This window comes from Budorcas taxicolor, chromosome 1, assembly GCF_023091745.1.
Source record: "Budorcas taxicolor isolate Tak-1 chromosome 1, Takin1.1, whole genome shotgun sequence".
NCBI lineage: Eukaryota > Metazoa > Chordata > Mammalia > Artiodactyla > Bovidae > Budorcas > Budorcas taxicolor.
In genome coordinates, this window is record NC_068910.1 from 203,516,137 (window position 1) to 203,540,938 (window position 24,802).

Here is a 24,802-nt window from a genome sequence, read left to right on the forward strand (position 1 = left end):
CTCCCTCTCTTTTTCAGGCTGATCCCTTGGAACACAGAGGCTCTCCGTGTCTACTTATTTGCCTGGGCCTCTAAGACCCACACGAGAGGGAGCCCAAGGCGGGGCAACCTCTGCTATTCAAGTGGGCGCCTGTGGCCTAACGTAGACAGTGCAAGTTTCTTGTCTTGAGACTTTATTAGCTTTCCGTGTAAACCAAGGAATATCAGCCTCTTTTTTCCACTAATTTTCCTACTGCACTATTCTTTCCTAATCTCTCCATAGATCTTTAATTAAACAATTAATTCCTCAGACACCGACGCCTTCCCCACTTCAAATTTCCTGGATCCACTGGGGCTGGACCCCGGCACTATGGTTTTTCCAGTAGTCATGCATCGATGTGAGAGTTGGAATATAAAGGAAGCTGAGTGCCGAAGAATTGATGCTTTTGAACTGTGGTGTTGGAGAAGACTCTTGAGAGTCGAGTCCCTTGGACTGCAAGGAGATCCAACCAGTCCATTCTAAAGGAAATCAGTCCTGACTATTCATTGGAAGGACTGATGTTGAAGCTAAAACTCCAATCCGTTGGACACCTGATGCAAAGAACTGACTCATTGGAAAAGACCCTGATGCTGGGAAAGATTGAAGGCAGAAGAAGAAGGACATAACAGAGAATGAGATGGTTGGATGGCATCACTGACTCAATGGACATGAGTCTGAGTAAACTCCAGGAGTTGGTGATGGACAGGGAGGCCGGCATGCTGCAGTTCATGGGGTCACAAAGAGTCAGACACAATTGAGCGACTGAATTGAACTGAACTGATATATGAGTAAAGGTAAGTTAATTAACATTGGGAGTACAGTCTCCTCTGTACAGTCCTAATATAAAATATTCTAAGTATAATGAATATATTCATTAGGACTGAGCAGCTAACCCAGTGGACACTAATTATAACAATATACTGTTTTAAACAAGATTGATAGAAAAAGGGTTACATTACAGGTATTCAACACATATAAATAAAAAATATGGGTGTACTTGAGGAAAGTGTTAACAACCAGGGCAGGATACTGGATACCCAGTTTACCTGAATAAGAGATGCTCAAAAATAATTTTCATAAAACCAAGCTTGGTAATCAATATGCTTTTTTAAAAAAAAGAAAAGAGAGACTTCTTATATTCTCTTTCAGAGCTGCTTCCATGTTTTTAAGTTACAGTGTAGTCTGATTCCTGATAAGGTTCTGACAGGTATGAGAAGTGTATGTTTTGGGTTGACTAACTTAGACTTATTAGCTATGGAGCCCCATGGAATATTGAAATAATATAATGAATTAGTCTTCCAAAAGATAGTGGACATGTTTCAGTTGTAGGAAAAAAAGATGTAATTTTGTATTTGAAATGTTGTCATTGGCTAATATACAATGGACTTTTAAAATTAGATTAGAAATAAAACAAAACCTTAATTTTAAAAAATCAGTTTAAGTATTGAAAACACACATTAAAGTTACAAGACTAAAGGCCCATAAAGCCAGAGTGGGTTAGGATACTGATTATATTTAAATAATTATCTTTGTCTTTCCTTCTGCGGGTGAAGATGACTTAATAGAATTTACTACAGTTACTCCAGAATCTCCAAAAGCATTGCTGGTGGATGCCTGGCTAGGGGGTAGATGATGTATCTTTGTACTCTGCAAAGTCTCCTCAGGCTCTGTCATAACAGTAGTACTTGTTTGGTTGTTTTTTAAGACAGAGCCTGATCCAAAGAGTTCCTCCACTAGATTGCTTTTCTTCTCCCTGAAAGTTGTGTCTTTTGCCTTTGTTCTGGAAGATTTAGCAAAGGAGGGTTCGTGGGCGATGGCAGGATGCTCCAGCTTCATTTCTTCCGAGTGACTGTGGTGCTTGCCTGTGCTATGAGTGTACCTCGTGCTGCCTGCACCGACCAGCCCACCTGAGGCGGGAAGCCCGTGATGCAGGTTTTCGATTGCTTCTGTAAATGAATAATGCTTTCTTTGTCTGAAGGGTATTTTGAAATTTGGAGCAGCATTTTTATCTGGCATATCACCCATGTCACTGATTTCTGGACTTCTTTTAAACTTGTCTTTTTCTGTATCGTCTTCCTGACCACCTTCCCCTTCAGGATGGATTACTTCAATTCTTTTTGGTGGTAGTTCCTGTTCTTTCACCAAAGTGGTCTTCTTTTCTTGATTTTCTGTTCTGTCTCTCTGTTGTCCAGTATTCTTCAGAGACGGTTGTACTTCCAAATATTGTTCTTCCTTGGATAAATCTGTAGTAGAAAAATAGTCAATTTATTGATCTTTAAAATTAATAGATTTCTGTTTCAAGATGGCATGTTGAGCACACTTATTTATACCTCCTGACAAGCACATTAAAATGACAAAAAGGAAATAAAAGTAATGCGTACAACCCTAGAATACAGGGAAAGGTGCTATTAGCAAGTCTGATATGTTATACTTTTGAAGAACATACCAGATAAGTGAAAATTATGAAGCCAAAAGAAAATGATGTTCATAAACTTTGCCAATACATTATTAACAGATGTTCAACATCACCAGCTAGGTTGTGCCAATTAAAAAACAATGAGAGTATTTGTCACTCATCCAATTGGCAAGTAATTTTCAGAACTGGTAAGAATATGGGGAAATGGAAACTTTTGTTCCCCATTGGTGGGTGAGTAAGATGGTAGGTAGTCTGGATGGTGATTTGGAAGTATCTATCAAAATTTTAGGTGAGCATGCCCTTAGACCCAACAACTTCCCTTTTAGAGCCAAACTCTACCAAAATATACAAAAGTGTGTCTAAGGATGTTCACTGTAGCCTGATTTAGTAAGAGTGAAACATCCCGAATATCCCTGGAAGGAGTCCAAGTGCATGCATGCTAAGTCTTTTCAGTCGTGTCTAACTCTTTAGGACCCAAGAACTGTAGACCCCAGGCTCCTCCATCCATGGGATTTTCCAGGCAAGAATGCTGAAGTGGGTTGCCATTTCCTACTCCAGGGGATGTTCCCGACCCAGAGACCGAACCCAGTCTCTTATGTTTCCTGCGTAGACATTGGCAGACAGGTTCTTTACCATTAGTGTCACCTGGGAAGCCCCCAAGAACGCTTGGGGCTGTGCAATCTGGGCAGTAATTATAGAGAATGAGAAGGTAGCCTGTGCTGACAGAAGACACAATTGCAGAACACCATCAGGTGCAGAGATGCTCTTTCTTCTGCTGCTTCTTCCCCGGGCACCCAGGAAACCCTGTGTGCAGCCCTCTGCTCATCCCAGGACCAGACCTGCGTGGGTTCTGAGGAAACAGCATCACTCCCTGCCGGCCACTCAGCGAGGCCATCGTTTGTGAGGGAGAATGGGGACACAGTTGGGTATGCAGAGAGTTGAAACGTTTTCTCATGTGAATAAACTCTTGAATAAAATAATTTACCTACACTCTAGGAAAATGAAAAAAAAAATACTAGGAGGAGAAAGTAGTATGTTTCAAGAGTTAATGGTGAGCCTAGAAGCTAGTCAAACATACTAAATAACTGTTAATATTATGCCTTATAACACCTGATGAGAATGTTAACATTTGAGACCATGGGGGGAAGGTGCTTGTTTTCCCCTGCCTCCCCTGTCCCCGCCTGGCCTCCCTGGCCCCAGCAGTGGGTCTGCTCCCTCCTCTGCTCCAGCTGGTTCCAGCTCCTGGGGATCTTCCTGGAGGCCACAGCCCTTGTACGACTCCTCCTCTGGCCCTGGCATCCCTAGGACATTCTGTGCCAGGAGTAGGTCATGTCCTTACTGGTCTCTCCTGAGCTGTCTGGACTCAACCTTGTCTTTCCCTCCACCCCTCCTCCCCACCCCCTCCTTAGTCTGGACCCTCTTTTTCATACCCATTGCCCTCCATCACTGCTGATCTCCCCAAGGGCACAGGATCCTGAGAGCACGGCATTTTCCCCCAGTATTTGGAGCAGTCCCAGACACACAGTATATGCTCAGAAAATATTTGTCAAGCAAATGAAGAAACTTTCTAGGACAATATGTGTGAGTGTTAGTTGTTCAGTGGTGTCTGACTCTTTGTAACCCCATGGACTGTAGCCCACCAGGTTCCTCTGTCCATGGGATTCTCCAGGCAAGAATACTGGAGTGGGTTACCATTTCCGTCTACAGGGGATCTTCCCAACCCAGAGACTGAACTCAGGTCTCCTGCATTACAGGCGGATACTTTATCTTCTGAGCCATTACCAAAATGGACTAAAAAACAGGTGGAAAACGTAAACAGAACCAGTATTTACTGCATTGGAGCAGTGGTTTTCCAGGTGGTGCAACCCGACCTGGGGTTTGTTTAAACTTCATTCTAAGGCCATTTGGGGACTTCCCTGGTGGTCCAGTGGCTAAAACTTTGCACTCCCAATGCAGGGGGCCTGGGTTTGATTCCTGGTCAGGAAACTAGATCCTACATGTCACAACTAAGACCTGGCCCAGCCAAATAAATAAACATTACAAAAAGAAAATAAAGCTTTCCTGGTGGCTCAGAATATGCTTGCAAAGCAGGAGACTGAGGTTCGATCCTTGGGTCAGAAAGATCCCCTTGAGAAGGAAATGGCAACCCACTGCAGTATTCTTGCCTGGAGAATCAGGCAAGAATCAGGAAAGTATCCTGGGCTACAGTCCATTGGGGTCACAAAGAGTTGGATATACTGCAACTAAGACCTGGCATGGCCAACTAAATAAACATTACAAAAAGAAAATAAAGCCACTTGGGCCCCACAGCTAAGATGTGGCCTCTCCAGGCCCACTGCCCGAGGCCCTGAGGGCCCCCTGGGAGGTCTTTCCCGTGGCTGCTCTTTCCAGGGGGTTGTGCTTGCCCAGCTGGGTGGAGGGTCACCCAGATGCCCCTATATCAATAATTTAACATGGAAACAATGGGGGAGTGTCTTCAACATTCTGAGGGAAAATGACCTTTGTACTAGAATTTTCTTTCCAGTCCATTACTAACCAAGTCTAGGGTAGAACCATGACATCCCCAGGGAAAGGTACACAGAGTTGCCTAATGTGCACCTGTTTCTCAAGAAGCCAGTAGAGGTTTTGCTCCTTGTCCAGGATGGCATTCATTACAGGAGGATACAGGAAGAAGGGGGGCAAGAATCAGCAGGAAGGGTGATGGGAGCCCCTGGACCACAGAGGCAAAGGGCACCAGGCCTGAGGCCAAGGGCTTAAACCTTAAGGGCTGGCATCACCAAGACTCTGCTAGCTAACCCCGCAGCCTCTAGCATCCTTGGTCCATCCTGACCGGCCCGTAGCCTGGTGGAGGCATCTCTCCCACTGTGGTGTCTGCAGCCTGGGTGGGCTGAGAATGCTCCAGAGCCCAGTGCACGGGGCCTCTCCCTGCACCAGCAGAGCAACCCTGCCACGTGTCTGGCTCTTATGGGTCCCCATCCCCCAGGACTGTGAATGACCTTGACCCTGGCCAGGCCCTGTGCCCTCAGGGAAGCTGCAGCCAGTTTGTATCCAGCCTGCCTGCTCTGGAATCTTCTTCAGGGGCGGTGCTTCCCTTAATTCAGCTGGGTTTGGGTTTGAGACTCAGTTTTTCAAAAGTGAATATGTTGTTTAGGATACACACAGGTTTGGGAGCTGTGGCAGAAAATGGAATGTCAAGGTTGCTTTTGGTGGTGGTGATGGGGCGGGGCAAGAGGGTTATGGTTATGAAGAGCCCACAGGGTGTCTCAGGGGATGCTCATGTTCTGTTTCTTAAACAAGGTAGTGGCTACGCAGGTGTTTATTTTATAACAGTTCTCTCAACTGAACACATCTGTTTTATGTATACTTTTAAACACACATATGGTGAGTAATTCACAACTTAAAAAACAGCAGGTGTTTATTTTATAACAGTTCTCTCAACTGAACACATCTGTTTTAGGTATATTTTTAAACACACACATAGTGAGTAATTCACAACTTAAAAAAACAAAGTGTAAAGGAGACTTACTAGTTGTTAAAATTACCTTCATATTTTCTCTTGGAATCCTCTTGGTTTGGTAGTTTGCTGATACAGGGAGGAATTGCATGGATTATTTCAATAGATTTCTCTTTATGACCATTGTTTCCTGTTGTCTTTTTGCTCTATAATTTAGAAAAGTGGCAAAAAATATTTTTTGGTGGTAGAGATAATTTTAAATTGTGCTTTATTTAATGACTACAACAACTTTTTGTATAGAACAAGTGTGTAAAGCCTATGTTTGCAAAAGTATGTTTAATTAGACACTTCAAGAATTCAAATTTGCTGTACCTTAGTTGTCCAAGGTGGAACATCTTCCGATTTTTGGGTTTCCTGGTGTCGCATACTCGTAAATGGAAAACTTTTCTTGTCTGCTTGTACTGACTTTGTTGAAGAAACTACAGAACAGTTACATTCAATATATGTGAGAAGCATAACTTACATTTGGAAGCAATGTTGAGTTTAAATAGAAAATAACAACTGAAGTTGGTAACGTAATAATGAAACAAAGTATACTAGACATTTTCTAAAGATGTTCAGTAAATATGAAACATTTGCCAGTTTCACTTTCTCCTCTGCCATGTTAGCACTTTTCTCCTGTTTTGGGCCGCAGAGGTTATGGGTATCACAGTGGTGCCCATACAAGCAGGCATGAGGATGGGTGGGCATTGCTCTGGGAGGACACAGCGGCCCCTGCTGGCAGGAGGCGTTCAGAAGCATAGTTCTGCAGTTGCGATAGGGGCGCCACCATGTCTCCTGCGTCAGAGCTCATGGTCATCAATGGTTAGATCACCCATGCTCAAGTTCACGACTTCTAAATCTGGTAGCCACTTTCTTCGGAGGTTTTATCCTATTTAAATAACCCCATGTTTGATTTTATCATCTCTGCTGGCTGTTATTCTGGATTATAAACCAAGAGCAAAGAGATTGTTGCCTTGAAAAGTAAATACATAGTTACTTCTTCTAGCAAAATAAGAGGTGTTTCTGTTGTTCCTCCTCTTAGCAGAATCTTGCTGGAAGGTCTTGTCTGTCGGGGGTGGGGTGGGGAGTGAGTAAGTACATCCTGTCTTGAAGGAAAAGGTACTGCTGATCCCCTGGAGAAAGGAATGGCAACCCACTGCAGTATTCTTGCCTGGGAAATCTCATGGACAGAGGAGCCTGGTGGGCTACATACAGTCCATGGGGTCACAAAGGGTCGGACACGACTGAACAACAAACACAAACACAACACAGCAATAAAAAGTTACAAACTAATGATAATAGCACAGCATAGATGAGTCTCAAACGCACTATGCTGAACAAGAGAAGACAGATACAAAAGAGGACCTGCTGTATAATCCCGCTTGTGAATCTGTAAAACAGGCAAACTGAGCAACTGTGACTGAAGGGAGGTCAGAGGTGGCTTTGGGCTGGGGCTGGAGGATCCCTGACCTGACTGCCAGGGACAAGGGCACCTCCTGAGGAGACGGCCATATTCTACATCTAGACCGAGGTAATGGTTACATGGGTATAAGCACATGTCAAAACCCACTGGACTGCACACTTAAAATGGGGGCACTGCACTGAGGTTTATGCATACTCAGTTGTGTCTGACTCTTAGCGACCCCACGGACTGTAGCTTGCCAGGCTCCTCTGTCCATGGGATTTCCCAGGCAAGAATACTGCAGTGGGTTTGCCATTTCCTCCTCCAGGGGATCTTCCTGACCCAGGGATTGAACCTGCCTCTCCTTTGTCTCCTGCATTGGCAGGTGGATTTACCACTGAGCAACCCAGGAAACCCACTGTATTGAGGTGAGAGTGTTAGTTGCTCAGTCGTGTCCGACTCTTTACATCCCAAGGGCTATACCTGCCAGGCTCCTCTGTCCATGAAATTCTCCAGGCAAGAATACTGGAGTGGGTTGCCATTCCCAACCCAGGGATTGAATTCTGGTCTCCTGCATTGCAGGCAGATTCTTTACCATCTGAGCCAAAGGTACCTAAATAAAGGTAACCTTAAAAATCTACACAGGGTCCTCCCTGGTGGTCCAGTGAGTGGTTAGGACTCGGTGCTTCTACTGCAGGGGGTGTGAGTTCCATTCCTAGGTCTGGGAACTAGGATCTCACATGCCATGAGGCTCCGCCAAAAAAAAACACCAAAAAACAAAAAACCCAAACAGAAAACAAAACAAAAAATCCACACACTGGATGACAGATCTACCTAGAAAGTTCAGTATTTGGCAGACGTGTTGCATCAAACTGAAAGTTATCCCCTCATTCATGCGAGTGAGGACATAAAGGACCAAGCCGAAGATGGGGAGAAGGACTGCATCTCTGTTTTCTTCTAGCTGTTTCAACCATGGGGGTGGTTTCGTCATTCTATATTATGTTACAGTGCCTAACAAAATGATTTTTTAAAAAATAGACTTTTGGACTCTGTGGAAGAAGGCGAGGGTGGGATGATTTATAGATGGCCAGTCCAGGTTCGATGCATGAGACAGGGTGCTCAGGGCTGGTGTACTGCCTGAGGGATGGGATGGAGGGGGAGGTGGGAGAGGGGTTCAGGATAGGGGACACATGTACACCCATGGCTGAGTCATGTGAATGTATGGCAAAAACCAGTACAATAAGGTAATTAGCCTCCAATTAAAATACATAAATTAACTTGAAAAAAATGTCCATTATATTGGTGATATTAGTTAGGAAAATTTGACTACATACTTTAAAACAGCTTTCAAGCAAAAACAATTGATACATGCTTTACCTTTTGGATAATCTTCTTTGTCATGTAAATTTCTGAGTATCCGGTTAGTATAGATGTTTCTAATTTCGAGCTCTCGATCCTTCTCCTATAAAGAACCACAATACCAATATTTCTATAAGTGTTTACTTTTATCAACCTTCATTTTCTGTAAAAAACTATTTAATGTGAGGAGCTTGGTAAGCTCTAGCAGAAATTGGCCATATCATGGTATATCATTCCCAACATAAAAAAATTAGTTCTTTTTTAAAAAATATGTATTTATTTGGGCCACGGTGGGTCTTAGTTGTGGCATGTGGGATGTTGTTTCCTGACTGGGGATTGAACCTGGGTCCCTTGCTTTGGGGAGTCTTAGCTGCTGGACCACCAGGGAAGTCCCAAAAAAGCACTAGCTTTTAAACAGAGTGATAAACCACTGTGACTCAGACAATATTTTGAAGAGTTTGCAAGCCAAATTCTTTCACAGATTTTTTTTCTGTTCCCTGGGTCTGCGCCAAGAAGTTTACTGTTCTTTGTGGTGCAATTCAGTGGCCACTAATCATGTTGTTCCTTGGATTAAGTAGAACTAAAAATATTTAGTTTTGAGTCACATGACCCGTATTGTGGATGCTCAGTCCTGTATGTGAGTGGTGACCACAGGGTTGGACAGTGAGAGAGAACACTGTCCTCATCACAGAAACTTTTGTCTGTACAGCCAGTGCAGGGTGGGTGGGACCTGGAACAAAAATACTGCTCTTTAGCTTGAGATTTCAGTGCTGACTTTTTAAGTCTTGGCAAAACAAAAGGTTTGACACCCTGGTTTTCTAAGAAAAATTGAAGTATGGTTGATGTATAGTATTATATAAGTTACAGGTGTGGTGTAGTGATCACAAGTTTTAAAGGTTATACTCCTTATTGTAAAATATTGGCTATATTCCCTGTATTGTACTATGTTTCCCTGTAGCTTAGTTTATACCTAATAGTTTGAACGTTTTCCTTTCCTACCCCTATAGTACCCTTCCACCTCTCCCTCCCCATTGTTAACCACAAGTTTGTTCTGTATACTCATGAGTCTGCTTCTTTTTTGTTATATTCACTAGGTTGTTGTATTTTTTAGATTCCACATTTAAGTGATATCATACAGTATTTGTCTTTCTCTGTTTAACATATTTCACTTGACACTATTTTGAACTGTGGTCTTGGAGAAGACTCTTGAGGAATCTGCAAGGAGATCCAACCAGTCCATTCTAAAGGAAATCAGTCCTGGGTGTTCTTTGGAAGGAGTGATGCTAAAGCTGAAACTCCAGTACTCTGGCCACCTCATGCGAAGAGTTGACTCATTGGAAAAGACCCTGATGCTGGGAGGGATTAGGGGCAGGAGGAGAAGGGGACAACAGAGGATGAGATGGCTGGATGGCATCACACGACTGAGCGACTGAACTGAACTGAACTGAATACCTTCCAAGTTAGGCCATACTTTAAAAGTCAGTTTTGTAAGAAGCAAGTGAGACTTTAAAATGAATTTATGTGTATGTAAAGTAGATAAGCAACAAGGATTTACCATATAACCCAGGCAATAATATTCAAGATCTTATAATAACCTACAATGGAAAATAACCTGAAAAAATATAACTGAACCACTTTCTACCTGAAACTAACATAATATTGTAAATAAACTATCCTTCAAAAAAACAAATAAAATGAATTTATGGGCCACTCAGATGTTGGAGAAGACTCTTGAGAGTCCCTTGCACTGCGAGGAGATCCAACCAGTCCATCCTAAAGGAGATCAGTCCTGGGTGTTCATTGGAAGGACTGATGTTGAAGCTGAAACTCCAGTACTTTGGCCGCCTGATGCGAAGAACTGACTCATTTGAAAAGACCTTGCTGCTGGGAAAGATTGAGGGCAGGGGGAGAAGGGGATGACAGAGGATGAGATGGTTGAATGGCATCACTGACTAAATGGACATGGGTTTGGGTTGACTCCAGGAGTTGGTGATGGACAGGGCCTGGTGTGCTGCAATTCATGGGGTCACAAAGAGTAGGACACGACTGAGTGACTGAACTGAACTGAAAATTATTCTAACTATTTTAATGTTATAAGTTAATTCTTTAATCCAAAAATTTATTTTGGGTTCCACTAAAGTGCTGAGAAACGCTGGGCTGGAAGAAGCACAAGCTGGAATCAAGATTGCCGGCAGAAATATCAATAACCTCAGACATGCAGATGACACCATCCTTATGACAGAAAGTGAAGAGGAACTGAAAAGCCTCTTGATGAAAGTGAAAGAGGAGGGTGAAAAAGCTGGCTTAAAGCTAAACATTCAGAAAATGAAGATCATGGCATCTGGTCCCATCACTTCATGGGAAATAGATGGGGAAACAGTGGAAACAGTGTCAGACTTTATCTTTTTGGGCTGCAGACGGTGATTGCAGCCATGAAATGAAAAGACGCTTATTCCTTGGAAGGAAAGCATATTCAAAAGCAGAGACATTACTTTGCCAACAAAGGTCCGTCTAGTCAAGGCTATGGTTTTTCCAGTAGTCATGTATGGATGTGAGAGTTGGACTGTGAAGAAGGCTGAGCACTGAAGAATTGATGCTTTTGAACTGTGGTGTTGGAGAAGACTCTTGTGAGTCCCTTGGACTGCAAGGAGATCCAACCAGTCCATTCTGAAGGAGATCAGCCCTGGGATTTCTTTGGAAGGAATGATGCTAAAGCTGAAACTCCAGTACTTTGGCCACCTCATGCACAGAGTTGACTCATTGGAAAAGATTCTGATGCTGGGAGGGATTGTGGGCAGGAGAAGGGGACAACAGAGGATGAGATGGCTGGATGGCATCACCAACTCGATAGACCTGAGTTTGAGTGAACTCTGGGAGTTGGTGATGGACAGGGAGGCCTGGCATGCTGCAGTCCACGGGGTCACAGAATCAGAGATAACTGAGCGACTGAACTGAACTGAACTGTATAGTCAAAGCTATGGTTTTTCTGGTAGTCATGTACAGATGTGAGAGTTGTATCATAAAGAAGCCTGAGCACAAAAGAAACGATGCTTTCAAATTATTGTGTTGGAGAAAACTCTTGAGAATCCCTTGGAGTGCAAGGAGATCAAAGCAGTCAACACTAAAGGAAATCAGTCCTGAATATTCATTGAAAACACTGATGCTGAAGCTGAAACTCCAATACTTTGGCCACCTGATAGGAAGAGCCGCCTCATTGGAAAAGACCCTGATGCTGGAAAGGATGAGGGCAAGAAGAAAATGGGGCAACAGAGGATGAGATTGTGGGTTGGAATCATCGAACCAATGGACATGAGTTTGAGCAAGCTCTGGGAGATAGTGAAGGACAAGGAAGCCTGGTGTGCTGCAGTTCATGGGGTCACAAAGAGTCGGACATGACTGAACAACAGCTCTGATATTTTTGGAAGCTGAATTTCACAAGTTTGGATACATTTTGCTTTAAAAAAAAAAAGTACCTTAAGTTTTTGTTGAAGGTGTTTTATTTCCATCTGCAGAGTCTTTGTGGCAGCCTGAGCTGCTAAGGTCTTCCGGTTCTCAAAGGTCAGCTGCCGAGTAAAGGCTTTATTGTTCAGCCTCAATTGTTTCTCCAAGCCCTGAAAACAGTACATATTTCAGCTCTTTGTGACCAGTGTAGTATTATACAAAACGTCAACTGTAATGAAACTAATTACACTTATGAAAAGTTCAAGATTTTAATATAATTTTAGTGGGGAGAACACATATTAGAACTAAAAATTATCATACACGCACAGAGAGGCACAAAGCCCAAAAATCTCAGATCCCAATGCTAGAGAATATATATCATGTTTACAGTCTGATGTTTTTTACGCTCTGGAAGTTGATAAAAAAGAAATTTTGGGGGGGGAACAGAGCCTGAAAATCAATAAGTATAATCAGTGTTACACTTTCGGAGAAGGCAATGGCAACCCACTCCAGTGTTCTTGCCTGGAGAATCCCAGGGACGGGGGAGCCTGGTGGGCTGCCGTCTCTGGGGTCACACAGAGTCAGACACGACTGAAGCGACTTAGCAGCAGCAGCAGCAGCAGCAGTGTTACACTTTCAAACTAAACCTAAGCAATTGTATTGAAATGAAGTATTATGCTAACTTGGCATAGTGCACTCCGTGAAAATCTTTCAAGCATCTCTTGCTGAAAGCTTTACCAGCATCAGTGCAGATCATGATTCTGTGGGACTGTGATTCTCAGTTAACCGAGACTGGAAATTATGCTGGGGCCTCACAGAGCCACACCCGTGTGAATGGGTTATATGTGAGACAGTGAAATGACTGACTTATTAGCACAATGGAGTGGAGCGGAGTGGAGTTGCTCAGTCGTGTCCGACTCTTTGCGACCCCACGGACTGTAGCTTACCAGGCTCCTCTGTCCATGGGATTTTCCAGGCAATAGTATTGGAGTGGGTTGCCGTTTCCTTCTCCAATAACCTTCTATAAAAATGCAGGATTTACTATTGCCTATTCACCTTTCTGGAATGAGACATGTTTTACTGGAGAACTGTTTGAGCAGGACTTTAACAGGAGGTTGGCCTAAAAGACCTTTTCTTTCCTTTTTTTACCATAAAGTTTCCCTTAATGGATTCCCTCATTATAACATTAACACTTTCTCATTAAAGTGTAAAATATGATAAACTAATGGGATTGAAATGAAATAATCTTTAAAATCACACTTTCTAAAATATTAACATTAAAAAAATACCCACGTTTTGTCCCACAAATGTTTTCCCCCCACCAAATGCCCTAAAATCAAGTGAAATCTCCTATATGACCAAGTGCTCCTGATAAGAAAATAGCTAAGTAGTTCTTGAATTCTTTTTGGTTTTGGTTGTAGTATAGAGACGTGAACTACTTAAACATATCTGTAAGAATATGTAGATGAGATACAAATACATGTACTTTCACATGACAGACAGATGCTAAGATGGATTCAGTGCTACCTGAAAGGATAAACATTAGAAACTTGGTACACTATTTACATCAGTAAAAAAGGACGTTCCTCATTATGTCCTGTAGCTCACATATCCATTTTACGTGAGAAAATTCTCTTTGAAAATAGAGGAGGATTTTTACCAAAAAAGAAAGAAATAACTGAGAAATGGCTGAAATGAACTGAATGTCTTATTATTTCAAGTAAATACTTGTCTACTTTATGAATGATTTCTATTTCATAGATAATACTTGTCTCTCACCATTAAGGAATGAAAGAATAAGTTAATTCCATTTGTGTCCATTCCATTTTGTGTTCACAGAGACCAAAACCACCCAATGTAGAATAGGCAGAATTCTCAGTGTAATCAGTGTTCTCCCAAATCACTCCTTGTAAACCCAAGCTTTTAACCACCATGCACCCTTGAGGAATACCAACCTATCCATTTCTTCAGTGATTTACATTCCTTTCCCCTATCTGTCTCCAGGAATATTACTAGAAAACTTGTCTGTTTCCAGGACATGGGTCCTTGTGGTCAGACTGGACAGATGGATGAGGGAGAGAACAAGGAAGGGTCTGAGGAGATGCACTTACAGTTTAGAGAAGTGATCTTTTCAGAAGCAGTTTGGAGCAGAGGCTCACTTTCTAAGAAAGGTTTCCCACAACATCGCACAGCACGACACAGCACGACACACCGCCCTCCAGCATGTGAACAGATTCCCCTAACCCTGGCAGCCAGACCATCTCAGAGAATGGTCATTTCCAGATAAATGAGCCCCACTGTAACCCAGTAGGACACTATGGGGCTTTTTCTGGAATAGGGACCCCTCCCCACCACATGTCCTCCGTCTGCCTCCTGTCTTTAGAAAACCTTTAGCCTCCTATAACTTGCCTGAGTTCCAAAGAGTAATTTTAATCAAAGAAGTGAGAAGATGCAGAAAGAAATGAAAATAGTAAAGTAAGACAGTTTGTTTCCCTGGTGGCTCAGATGGTAAAGAAGCTGCCTGAAATGCAGGAGACCCAGGTTTGATCCCTAGGTCAGGAAGATACCTTGGAGAAAGGAATGGCTACCCACTCCAGTATTCTTGCCTGGAAAATCCCATAGACAGAGGAGCCTGATGGGCTATAGCCCATGGGGTAGCAAAGAGTTAGACATGACTGAGCGACTAAACACAGTACAAGAGAAAATAATAGTTTAGCTATTAAAGTTAAGAACTTCTAGTTCCTCCTCAAGGGCTATAGGTAATATTCTGAGCCATTTTCTGTGAGTTGTTTTGCAGATACTGAACCCCCACCAGGTAGAAGAAGTTTAACTGCATGCTGCCCACAAGCACATAGACCCCAGACTGGCTGGAACCAGAAGGTTGATGATGCTGACTCCTGAATACCTCACCACCAACCAGTCAGAGGAATGTCCATGAACTGATCACATAACACACCACCCCAACCTTGTCTTTAAAAATTTTTCCCTGAAAGCCACTGGGGGATTTCAGGCATTTTGATCACTAACTACCTGGACTCCTTGCTTGGCATTTGCAATAAATGCTGCGCTTTCCTTTAGCACTTCAGCGCAGTGTCAGTAGACTGGCTTTGCTGCCCGTGGATGAGTGGACCTGAGTTAGGTTGTGTGACACAAACACAGAAGGAGCCCTGGCTCAGTCCACAACAAGAGGGGCTGTTTCTGTTTCTCCTGCACACCTCCCCTTCCTGCCCCCACCCCATCTCACCATCCGTGTGCTCAGCCCAGTAGTGCTTCATTCCTCAGGCAAGTATAATGAATGCACACCCTCTCCAGATTGCTTTTGGAACCTTAATGTTTCTAGGCCTCTGAAGTACAGACCTGTATCTTTTTGTCGTTTGCCTCCATCTTTGCTGTAAGAATGGACAACCTCTGAGTGAGCTCTTCTCTCTCTGAAAGACTCTTGTCTTCAGAAATCCTCTGCAGTGCCTGCAAGGCATCTTTTGTCCTCAGCAGCTCACTGTCTGTCTCTCTCAGCTTCCTTGACACAGCTCTTTCTTTTCCCTGGGATTTCCTGAGGAGCTGCCTTAAATTTTTCACTTCGTTCTGATGTTTGGCCATAATTTGAGGTAGATTATTTTGTGAATTCTCATATTTTCCTATAGCTTTCAAGTGCTTAAGCTGGAGTTGTTTCAGAAATTGGTTTTCTATGACTGTGGCCTCCGCTTTGTGGTGCAGATCAGCTAACTCATTCTTCAGTTCTTTGATCTTATGAAGCCTCGCTGACAGGATGCGGTGGGCCATGGCATCGCGTCGCTGGGCAGCCACACTGATCTGAGAGTTGAGAAATGGTACATTCCAGCTGTGCTTTTTCCTAACCGAGATTTCCTTCTGGCCTGTGTAAGAAGATAATCCAGTCTGTTACTATAGTCATATGTATGTGCTTAGTTGCTCAGTCATGTGTGACTCTTTGTGATCCTATGGACTGTAGCCCGCCAGGCTCCTCTATCCATGGGGATTCTCCAGGCAAGAATATTGGAGTGGGTGGCCTATCCCTTCTCCAGAGGCTCTTCCTGACCCAGGAATCAAACCAGGGTCTCCTGCATTGCAGATGGAGTCTTTACAAGCTGAGTTACCAGGGAAGTCCAATCATATGGATATAGATATGTAAGTATGCAGGTATCTGTAATACCCATGCCCCCCTTCCCCCCTACTCCCACACACATATACACATACACACACAAGGTAGAAGGGGAAGGAACTAACACTGAATGAATACTCATGCTTTATGCTAGGTACTTTAAGTCCAGCGATCTCATTTAATGCAATCCTTTTAAGGTCAGTAGTAGTCCATTTTATAGCTAGAGATTATAAGTCAGTTGTCCATGGTTCAGTTCAGTTCAGTTCAGTCGCTCACTTGTGTCCGACTCTTTGCGACCCCATGAATCGCAGCACGCCAGGCCTCCCTGTCCATCACCAACTCCCGGAGTTCACTCAGACTTGCATCTATCGAGTCAGTGATGCCATCCAGCCATCTCATCCTCTGTCATCCCCTTCTTCTCCTGCCCCCAATCCCTCCCAGCATCAAAGTCTTTTCCAGTGAGTCAACTCTTTGCATGAGGTTACATAACCACAAAGTGACATAAAAGGGATTGAAATCAGGTCTTCTCTGACTCTAAAACCCGCACTTACTTCTATTATAAAAGGTAAACTAAAAACCATAAGAATAAATAACATTTACCAAGCATTTCCCATATGTGAAGCATTGAATTAAATGCTTTATGTAATAGATTATCTGATGTAATTCTGCCAACAAAATGTTATGAGGCAATTAGAGGGTAACATTAGAGCCAAGAGTTATATATGAAGGTCTCATAGATTTAAAAATATGTTTAAAGAGCCATTAAATTGCTTAGAGAATTCATATAAGTATTCTATCTCTCAATATATCTAACATAGGCAGTTTTTCCTTTGTTGCTTTTGGCTGGGCACTCAATTAACCAGTTAGATAGTTTGTGCTTAGGAAACTATTTTGATCAAAAAGCATCGAAATGATATTACACCAAGCTCATATAACTGAATTTGCGTATGTCAACTGTATGTGTAACATCACTGTATTATTATCCCATTTTATTTCTTTAAATTAATTTTCACTGGAGTATAGTTGTTTAACACTGTTGTGTTAGTTTCTGCTGTACAGCAAAGTGAATCAGCTATATGTGCACATACATCCCTTCTTCCTTGGATTTCCTTATTTAGGTCACCACAGAGCACTGAGTAGAATTCCCTGTATATTATGTTCTCATTAGTTATCTATTTTATATATGGTATCTATTTTTATATATGGTAGTGTCTATTATTGCATTTTAGTGATGATGCTTATCAACGGGCACACAGCTAGTAAGTGGTGAAACAGACTCAGGTCTGTGTACCTTTGCCACTTCCCCACAGGTATGTGCGTTTATATGATACTCATATGTGCATCTGTGTATGTACACATGTGTGTGCCTGTATATATATCAGTATACCTGTATTCTGAGAAAGAGTGGTTGGAACTGGATTCTAGAATTTAAAAATGTATGATCCTCATCCTGCAGAGAAAGGCTCTTAGTGGCCAGTGTCACTGGGGTCTTAGCCCTGAGCTATTGGCCCAAGTGAGGACACATTGTTTGAGACACGGCTTAGTGTGTTTGGTCTAGTGGTGGGAAAGGCAATTCTGCCTGTGATGGAAACAATGAGCCAGCAGAGATAGAGGACACTTCCTGGGGATAAAGCATCTGCATCCGGGGGTGGCAGACCACACAGATTTCAGTGACCACACTATCTGTTTCCCAGGTGGTTCAGTGGTAAAGAATCTGCCTGCCAATGCAGGAGACTCAAGAGACATGGGTTTGATCACAAGTTTGGGAAGATCCCCTGGAGAAGGAAATGGCAACTCTCTCCAGCATTCTTGCCTGGAGAATCCTCATGGACAGAGGAGCTTGGCGGGCTATAGTTCATGGAGCCACAAAGAATCAAACATGACTGAGCGATTAGCACTTTCCTTTTTTTTTTTTTTAAAAGCTGAATGGTTAAACTACTCTTAAGACACCTAGCTGTTAAACCACTAAGCTAAAACACTTAAATTAATTCACCAAAAACAGGTACATCTAGGTCCATAGTCAAAAAGGGACTCTTGTTTCTCAAGACCAGTCATGCCTTCCCAGTACAGACAGTGAAATAAGCTCTTTGGACAGACCTAAGCCCAAGCCCCGCTTCACTGGCTCCAACTTTCCTCAGCCATTTCCCCGGGTGCACCCTCACTCCCATCCTCCTTTTCAAAGCACCTCTGTCCTCCTGTCACACTGCTGTGCCCATCCTCCCAGCCCCGTCGTGGTCCTGTCTCGATGTCATCTTCCTCTTTGTGTCACAGTCCCATTCTGTTCCTGCCATCTGCGCCCTCAGTCTGGTTCAAGTCCTCATCCTGAGCCAGGTCCCTGCTGGTGCTGGCACTACCCTCTGCTGGGTCCTCTCTCTCTTCCAGGTCACCTTAAAGGAGGTGGCCCCTTCTTCCAAAGACCAGGGTAGGAAGAGGTTCAAAGGCAGGCCTTTCCCCTTCCTGTTCTCCACAGCTCCAGCATCAGTTGCAAAGCATACCTGCTCAACCCCACCTTAGGGCTTCCACCCACCTCTGCCCAAAGACAATAGGGCAAAAGGTGTCCCAAGCAAATGAACGTAGTAAAATAACTTTTCTTTTTTGGTATACCATTTTTTCCCCCTTATTTAAAATTCTGAGCTCAGAGCAAGTGTAGAAACCTTCATAGTTATAAAGGTCCACAGTAAAACCTTTTCATCATTGCTCAGAAATGATCAGTCTTTCATACACATACATCCACAGCCAGCTCTCACTCACCCACCAATAAGTCCTCAGTTATCCACTGTCACCTTTACAAAAACACACACACACCTTATTTTAAATTATTCTCTTGGTTCTCAGAACTACAGAGATCATGCATCAGGTAGACTGAGAGCTCTTCTGAGGCTCAGATTTGGCTATTTTCATCATTGATCCACTTCAGTGAGAGCGGATCTCAGAGAAGGTATACCAGTTTTTTGAATGACTATCACAAAACATCTTGGTGGGCTTCCCAGGTGGTACTAGTGGTAAAGAACCTATCTGCCAGTGCAGGAGACATAAGGAATCACAGGTTTGATCCCTGGGTCAGGAAGATCCCCTGGAGTAGGGCATGACAACCCCATCCAGTATTTCATTAATGAACCTTGCCTGGAGAATCCCATGGACAGAGGAGCCTGGCAGGCTACAGTCCATGGGGGTCACAAAGAGTCAGACATGACTGAGCGACTTAGCATGCACCCACGTGCACACATGTTTTGGCATTGTATTGACAAATCACAGTAAAGAAGGGTATAATTGAAGGAATTCTGAAAGTAAATTTTTCTACAAAAGAAAGAACCACATTTTGAAAATCAAATTATAGAAATATATTGCTTCCTATTTACAGTAATCTAAAGAAAGGCAATGGCAAAGAATGCTCAAACTACCGCACAATTGCACTCATCTCAGATGCTAATAAAGTGATGCTTAAAATTCTCAAAGCCAGGCTTCAGCAATATGTGAACTGTAAACTTCCAGATGTTCAAGCTGGTTTTAGAAGAGGCAGAGGAACCAGAGATCAAATTGTCAACATTCCCTGGATCATTGAAAAAGCCAGAGAGTTCCAGAAAAACATCTATTTCTGCTTTATTGACTATGCCAAAGCCTTTGACTGTGTGGATCACAATAAATTGTGGAAGATTCTGCAAGAGTTGGGAATACCAGACCACCTGACCTGCCTCTTGAGAAACCTATATGCAGGTCAGGAAGCAACAGTTCGAACTGGACATGGAACAACAGACTAGTTCCAAATAGGAAAAGGAGTACGTCAAGCCTGTATACTGTCACCCTGCTTATTTAACTTATATGCAGAGTATATCATGAGAAACGTTGGGCTGGAAGAAGCACAAGCTAGAATCAAGATTGCCGGGAGAAATATCAATAACCTCAGATATGCAGATGACACCACCCTATGGCAGAAAGTGAAGAAGAACTAAAGAGCTTCTTGATGAAAGCGAAAGAGGAGAGTGAAAAAGTTGGCTTAAAACTCAACATTCAGAAAATGAAGATCATGGCATCTGGTCCCATCACTTCATGACAAATAGATGGGGAAACAGGGGAAACAGTGTCAGACTTTATTTTTCTGGGCTCCAAAATCACTGCAGATGGTGATTGCAGCCATGAAATTAAAAGACGCTTACTCCTTGGAAGAAAAGTTATGACCAACCTAGACAGCATATTAAAAAGCAGAGACATTACTTTTGCCAACAAAGGTCCATCTAGTCAAGGCTATGGCTTTTCCAGTAGTCATGTATGGATGTGAGAGCTGGACTATAAAGAAAGCTGAGCACCAAAAAATTGATGCTTTTGAACTGTGGTGTTGGAGAAGACTCTTGAGAGTCCCTTGGACTGCAAGGAGATCCAACAAGTCCATCCTAAAGGAGATCAGTCCTGGGTGTTCATTGGAAGGACTGATGTTGAAGCTGAAACTCCAATACTTTGGCCACCTGATGTGAAGAGTTGACTCAATTGAAAAGACCTTGATGCTGGGAAAGATTGAGGGCAGGAGGAGAAGGGGACGACAGAGGATGAGATGGTTGGATGGCATCACTGACTCAATGGACATGGGTTTGGGTGGACTCTGGGAGTCAGTGATGGACAGGGAGGCCTGGCATGCTGGGATTCATGTGGTCGCAAAGAGTCGGACATGACTAAGTGACTCAACTGAACTGAACTGAAGTATATAAATCTCTAGTATCTAACCAGAGCAAAAATCCTATCAAATTGAAGTTCTCATTTTAGCCTTATAATTTTTCTCTATGAGATGTTCTTCTGCTATAAAATGTGCTTTTCTACGATGAGAATTGAAAATAATCTCTGATGCTATTATCTTTGGGTGAATTCTGGGTCTCTATTGGTGGTTCCTGATTCAGTGTTACCAGCCCCTGAGGGTCAGAGGTCTCCTTTTATATATCAGAAAGCTGAACAGAAATTGAACCTTCACTCAAGAAGGGACTGCATTGGCTAGACATTATGCCTTATTGGTTGAGGTTAGTTACATTTTTGTGTGCCTACTTAGTTGCTAAGTTTTGTTCCACTCTTTGTGACCCTATGGACTGCACCTGCCAGGCTCCTCTGTCCATGGAATTCTGCAGGCAAGAATCCTGGAGTGGGTTGCTATTTCCTTCTCCAGGGGATCTTCCTGATCCAGGATTGAACCTGCATCTCCTGCACTGGCAGGCAGATTCTTTACCACAAAGCCACCAGGGAACCCCAGGAATTACCTTACCCAAGCACTGATTCTTTAATTACTTGCTGATTGAATTTTTTTGGCAAACACTTACAAGACATGGGCTGTGAAGGAAGAAAAGAATAAAAGGATACACCAAGAATATTTGTTATCATTCTGTGACAAAGCTTGATGTTACAAGTGTTTGAAGGTCATTACACATTGGGGTACAGGGATCTTCAGGGGCATAAAATTTGGGTTAAAGAAGCAGCCAAGATTTACTTAAAATAATTTGAGAGTATTCACACACAAAAGAGTACCCAAGGGAGAACAAGTCTTCACTAGTGGATTCACTAGTCCTCACTAGGATCATGGAATTTAGGTTCTGCATGCTCAGTCACTTCAGCAGTGTCCAGCTCTTTGTGACCCCATGAACTGTAGCCCTCCAGGCTCCTCTGTGCATGGGATTCTCCAGGCAAGAATACTGGAGTGGGGTGCCATGCCCTCCTCCCGGGGATCTTCCATACCCAAGGATCGAAGTCTTCTGCATTGGCAGCAGATTCTTTACCACCGTGTCACCTGGGAAACCCTCACTTGGATCATGGAATTTAGGTTCTAGTCCACTGTGAAGTGATAGTTCATTTGGGCTGCTGCCAATTTATGAATAAGTACCTTGCATAAAGGATACAATAAACATTTGTGGAATAAATAAATGAGGAATCAGTTTTTAAAATTTGTATTGTAAGGCTCTTAAAACTCAACATGCAATTTGTTTCTTGTAGAAATTATTTTATAAACACTAACTGCCTTCTTACACAGTTCTGTGAAATTCTAGACTCAGTGTAAGATGTAGTATATTGTTTGATGATTTCTTGTCATAAACCCACGGGGACCAGACTACTTCTGAATTTTGGGGGGTTTATTCTTTGGGATGGGCTTTCCTGGTGGTTCAGGCTTTTCCTGGCAGGCTCTTCTGCCCTGGCCTTGCCAGTGGGTGCAGGACTCCCATCTCTCCAAGAAAGGGCTGTGAAACCTTTCTAGAACCTGGAGGAAAACTATGGGTCCTTCTCCCTAGAAAGTTCACAAACACAAATAGACTCACATAGATACAGGCACTCATACAAAATGCAAAGGATTCCCTAAGGCTCCCAGAGTCAGGTCTTAGATGAAGACTCCCTGCTCTGAGGCTGGGAAGAAGGGCAACTGAAGACTCCAGCTCTTCACAGGGTCCCAGGCGGGCTGGCTGTGGGAGGCAGGCACTGGGCGAATGTGGCACCGGACGTGCTCCACGTTCAACAGGCCCTTAATTGTTTTTCGGCCACTTACTGACACCAGTTCTGATGGTCTCAGCCGGAAAAGAGTGGCAGCGGTTTCTACACAGGGAATATTTATAAGCCCGGCATTGCATGCCTGGGAATAACCACAGTCTAGGCAAGGGGGCAGGAAGTGAGGAGGTCGAGGATGGTGCAGAGCTACTCTCAGTTTGGACAGTTAGAAGCTGATGCTGTTGCTACTCTTAAAATCCACAAGGAAATGACATTAACAGCCTTTTGACCAGCCCTGTATCCTAAAAAGCATCTTTGCCAATATGCCTCACCGGACTCGAAGACCATCTTCCTGGGGTGCTGAGACAGATAGTTACATTTCACTGGAGATTGAAACCTTGCCTCTTCAGCTGAGATGAAAGGCAAGAAGCCCGTGAAATCCAAGTACTGTGGTGCGCTGTAACAGGGCCACCTGTTAACTAAAAACGGAACTAACCTCACTCATGGGTTCCAGGAGGGTAAGCTGGGCAAGAGGGCTTTCTGTCATTTTGTGATTATTCTTAATTTCTCTATTTCCTACTCCTTCTATAAAAAATTCACTTGTAATACTTATAATTTTATAAGTACTGGTACAATCTGGAAAAACAATAAAACTGAATATGGGCCACTCCAGGTTACCAGTGCATTAAATAATAATGTTATTATAACCCGAAATTTGGTCTTGGTTGGGAGATTTTGCTTCTTACCTTTAGGTTGGGAGATTTTAGAAACATTATACTTCATCTTCTCCTTTTTTTCTTTTACTGTAGGCTTCTCTAAGTAGTTGTTTCTAGCTGTGGTTTCTGAGCACACAGACAGAAAGTCTTCTGAATAATCGCAGTGGGAGCTTGGGCTTCTGCAGGAACACCGAGATCTGCTGTAATCAACACTCTTGGCAGAGGCCTCGCTGTTCCTGGGAAAACCTGGGCTGTTGCTCTCCCTTTTTGAGGAACTCCCGCCATTTTCGAAGGCTGTGCTGGGGAAATGTCCACCCAGATTTGTTTCTGTTGGACCAGCCAATGACATAGTAAACAACCTAATAGAAGAAAAGTATTTTTAGATTTAGAGCTACAGCCCTTACAACGAACCTGTGCTTTATTATGTGTACGTGTTCAGTTGTGTCTAACTCTTTGTACCATGGACTGTATCCTGCCAGGCTCCTCTGTCCATGGGATTCTCCAGGCAAGAGTACTGGAGTGGGTTGCCATTTCCTCCTCCAGGGGACCTTCCTGATCCAGGGACTGGACCAGTGTCTCTTACGTCTCCTGCATTGGCAGGTGGGTTCTTTACCACTTGATCCACCTGGGAAGCCCATGCTTTATTATAGTTAACTAACTATAAATGCACAATTAGGGATGCAAAACAACACATTATTTTTGAAGTAGGTTCCAGAAAAAATTTCAATTTGGTTTTTATATTTTTTTCTACCTAAAATATAAGACTCCTGAGACTGGACTTTGGGGAGACTATATTGACAGGAATTATAAAGTTCACATCAGATAACAACAACAGGGACAATTTATAAGTTAGTGAATTACATTCTTATTCTCTAAGGCTGGTTGTTTGTTGGGATTTTAAAAAATTGGAATATAGTTGATTTATAATCTTGTGTTAATTTCAGGTGTACAGCAAAGTGATTGAGTTATACATATATACATATATATATATGTATACACACTAGAACACAGAATGCTTTAAATTCCCAAACCAGTTCTATTTCTGAATCTTTCTCTAAGAACTACTTTGAGCTTCCTTAGACTCAGTCTGAACTGTGTTTTGTTTTGGGAAATGGTGATCAGGCGCTGTCTGGAAGATGACAAGGCCTTCCTGCTGATTATCAAGAGGGATAAATGGCACCTCACTGTTGTTTACTGGATGGTGAGGATCACCTAGCTACATTCATTCATTCACCTGGGAAAACAACCAGGTGATTCCTCCATGTGTAGTCACTGTTCTTCCCCAGAGACTGATCAAGAGGAGAACCACATTTACCCTTCAGACGTTGACTTTGGAATGCACACAGGTGGTGGGCAGCATCTAAGATGGCCTGTACCGATTCCCACTTTC

The 24,802-nt window shown here is 43.0% G+C and overlaps 2 protein-coding genes and 2 non-coding genes across 4 annotated transcripts in view; 1 reads left to right on the forward strand and 3 right to left on the reverse strand.

Annotated features, from left to right (window-relative positions):
* Positions 1–24,802, forward strand: part of LOC128043395 (SH3 domain-binding glutamic acid-rich protein-like) — a 170,458-nt gene that overhangs the window by 28,815 nt on the left and 116,841 nt on the right. The gene's annotated exons all lie outside the window — the stretch shown is intronic.
* On the reverse strand, positions 1,534–23,761 carry LCA5L (lebercilin LCA5 like). Its single transcript, XM_052635726.1, has 7 exons — positions 23,443–23,761; positions 15,490–16,004; positions 12,165–12,302; positions 8,710–8,794; positions 6,261–6,367; positions 5,977–6,094; positions 1,534–2,261 (listed from the first exon to the last, which is right to left on the reverse strand). The coding sequence occupies exons 1-7, from the start codon at positions 23,759–23,761 to the stop codon at positions 1,534–1,536; spliced, it is 2,010 nt and encodes a 669-aa protein (XP_052491686.1).
* LOC128058432 (small nucleolar RNA U2-30) lies at positions 18,880–18,949 on the reverse strand. The gene has a single exon (XR_008200473.1). It is a non-coding gene; the product is annotated as a small nucleolar RNA U2-30 (small nucleolar RNA).
* LOC128058434 (small nucleolar RNA U2-19) lies at positions 19,079–19,158 on the reverse strand. Its single transcript, XR_008200474.1, has one exon. It is a non-coding gene; the product is annotated as a small nucleolar RNA U2-19 (small nucleolar RNA).

Bases quoted from the DNA above. Each gene is read 5' to 3' on its own strand.
- LCA5L (XM_052635726.1), bottom strand. From the start codon at position 23,761: ATGTCATTGGCTGGTCCAACAGAAACAAATCTGGGTGGACATTTCCCC. The intron at 16,005-23,442 runs GTAAGAAGCAAA...CTTCTTACACAG, and splicing joins TAAAATCTCCCAACCTAAAG to GCCAGAAGGAAATCTCGGTT. The intron at 2,262-5,976 runs GTAATTTTAACA...TTTCTACTACAG, and splicing joins TTCCAAGAGAAAATATGAAG to ATTTATCCAAGGAAGAACAA.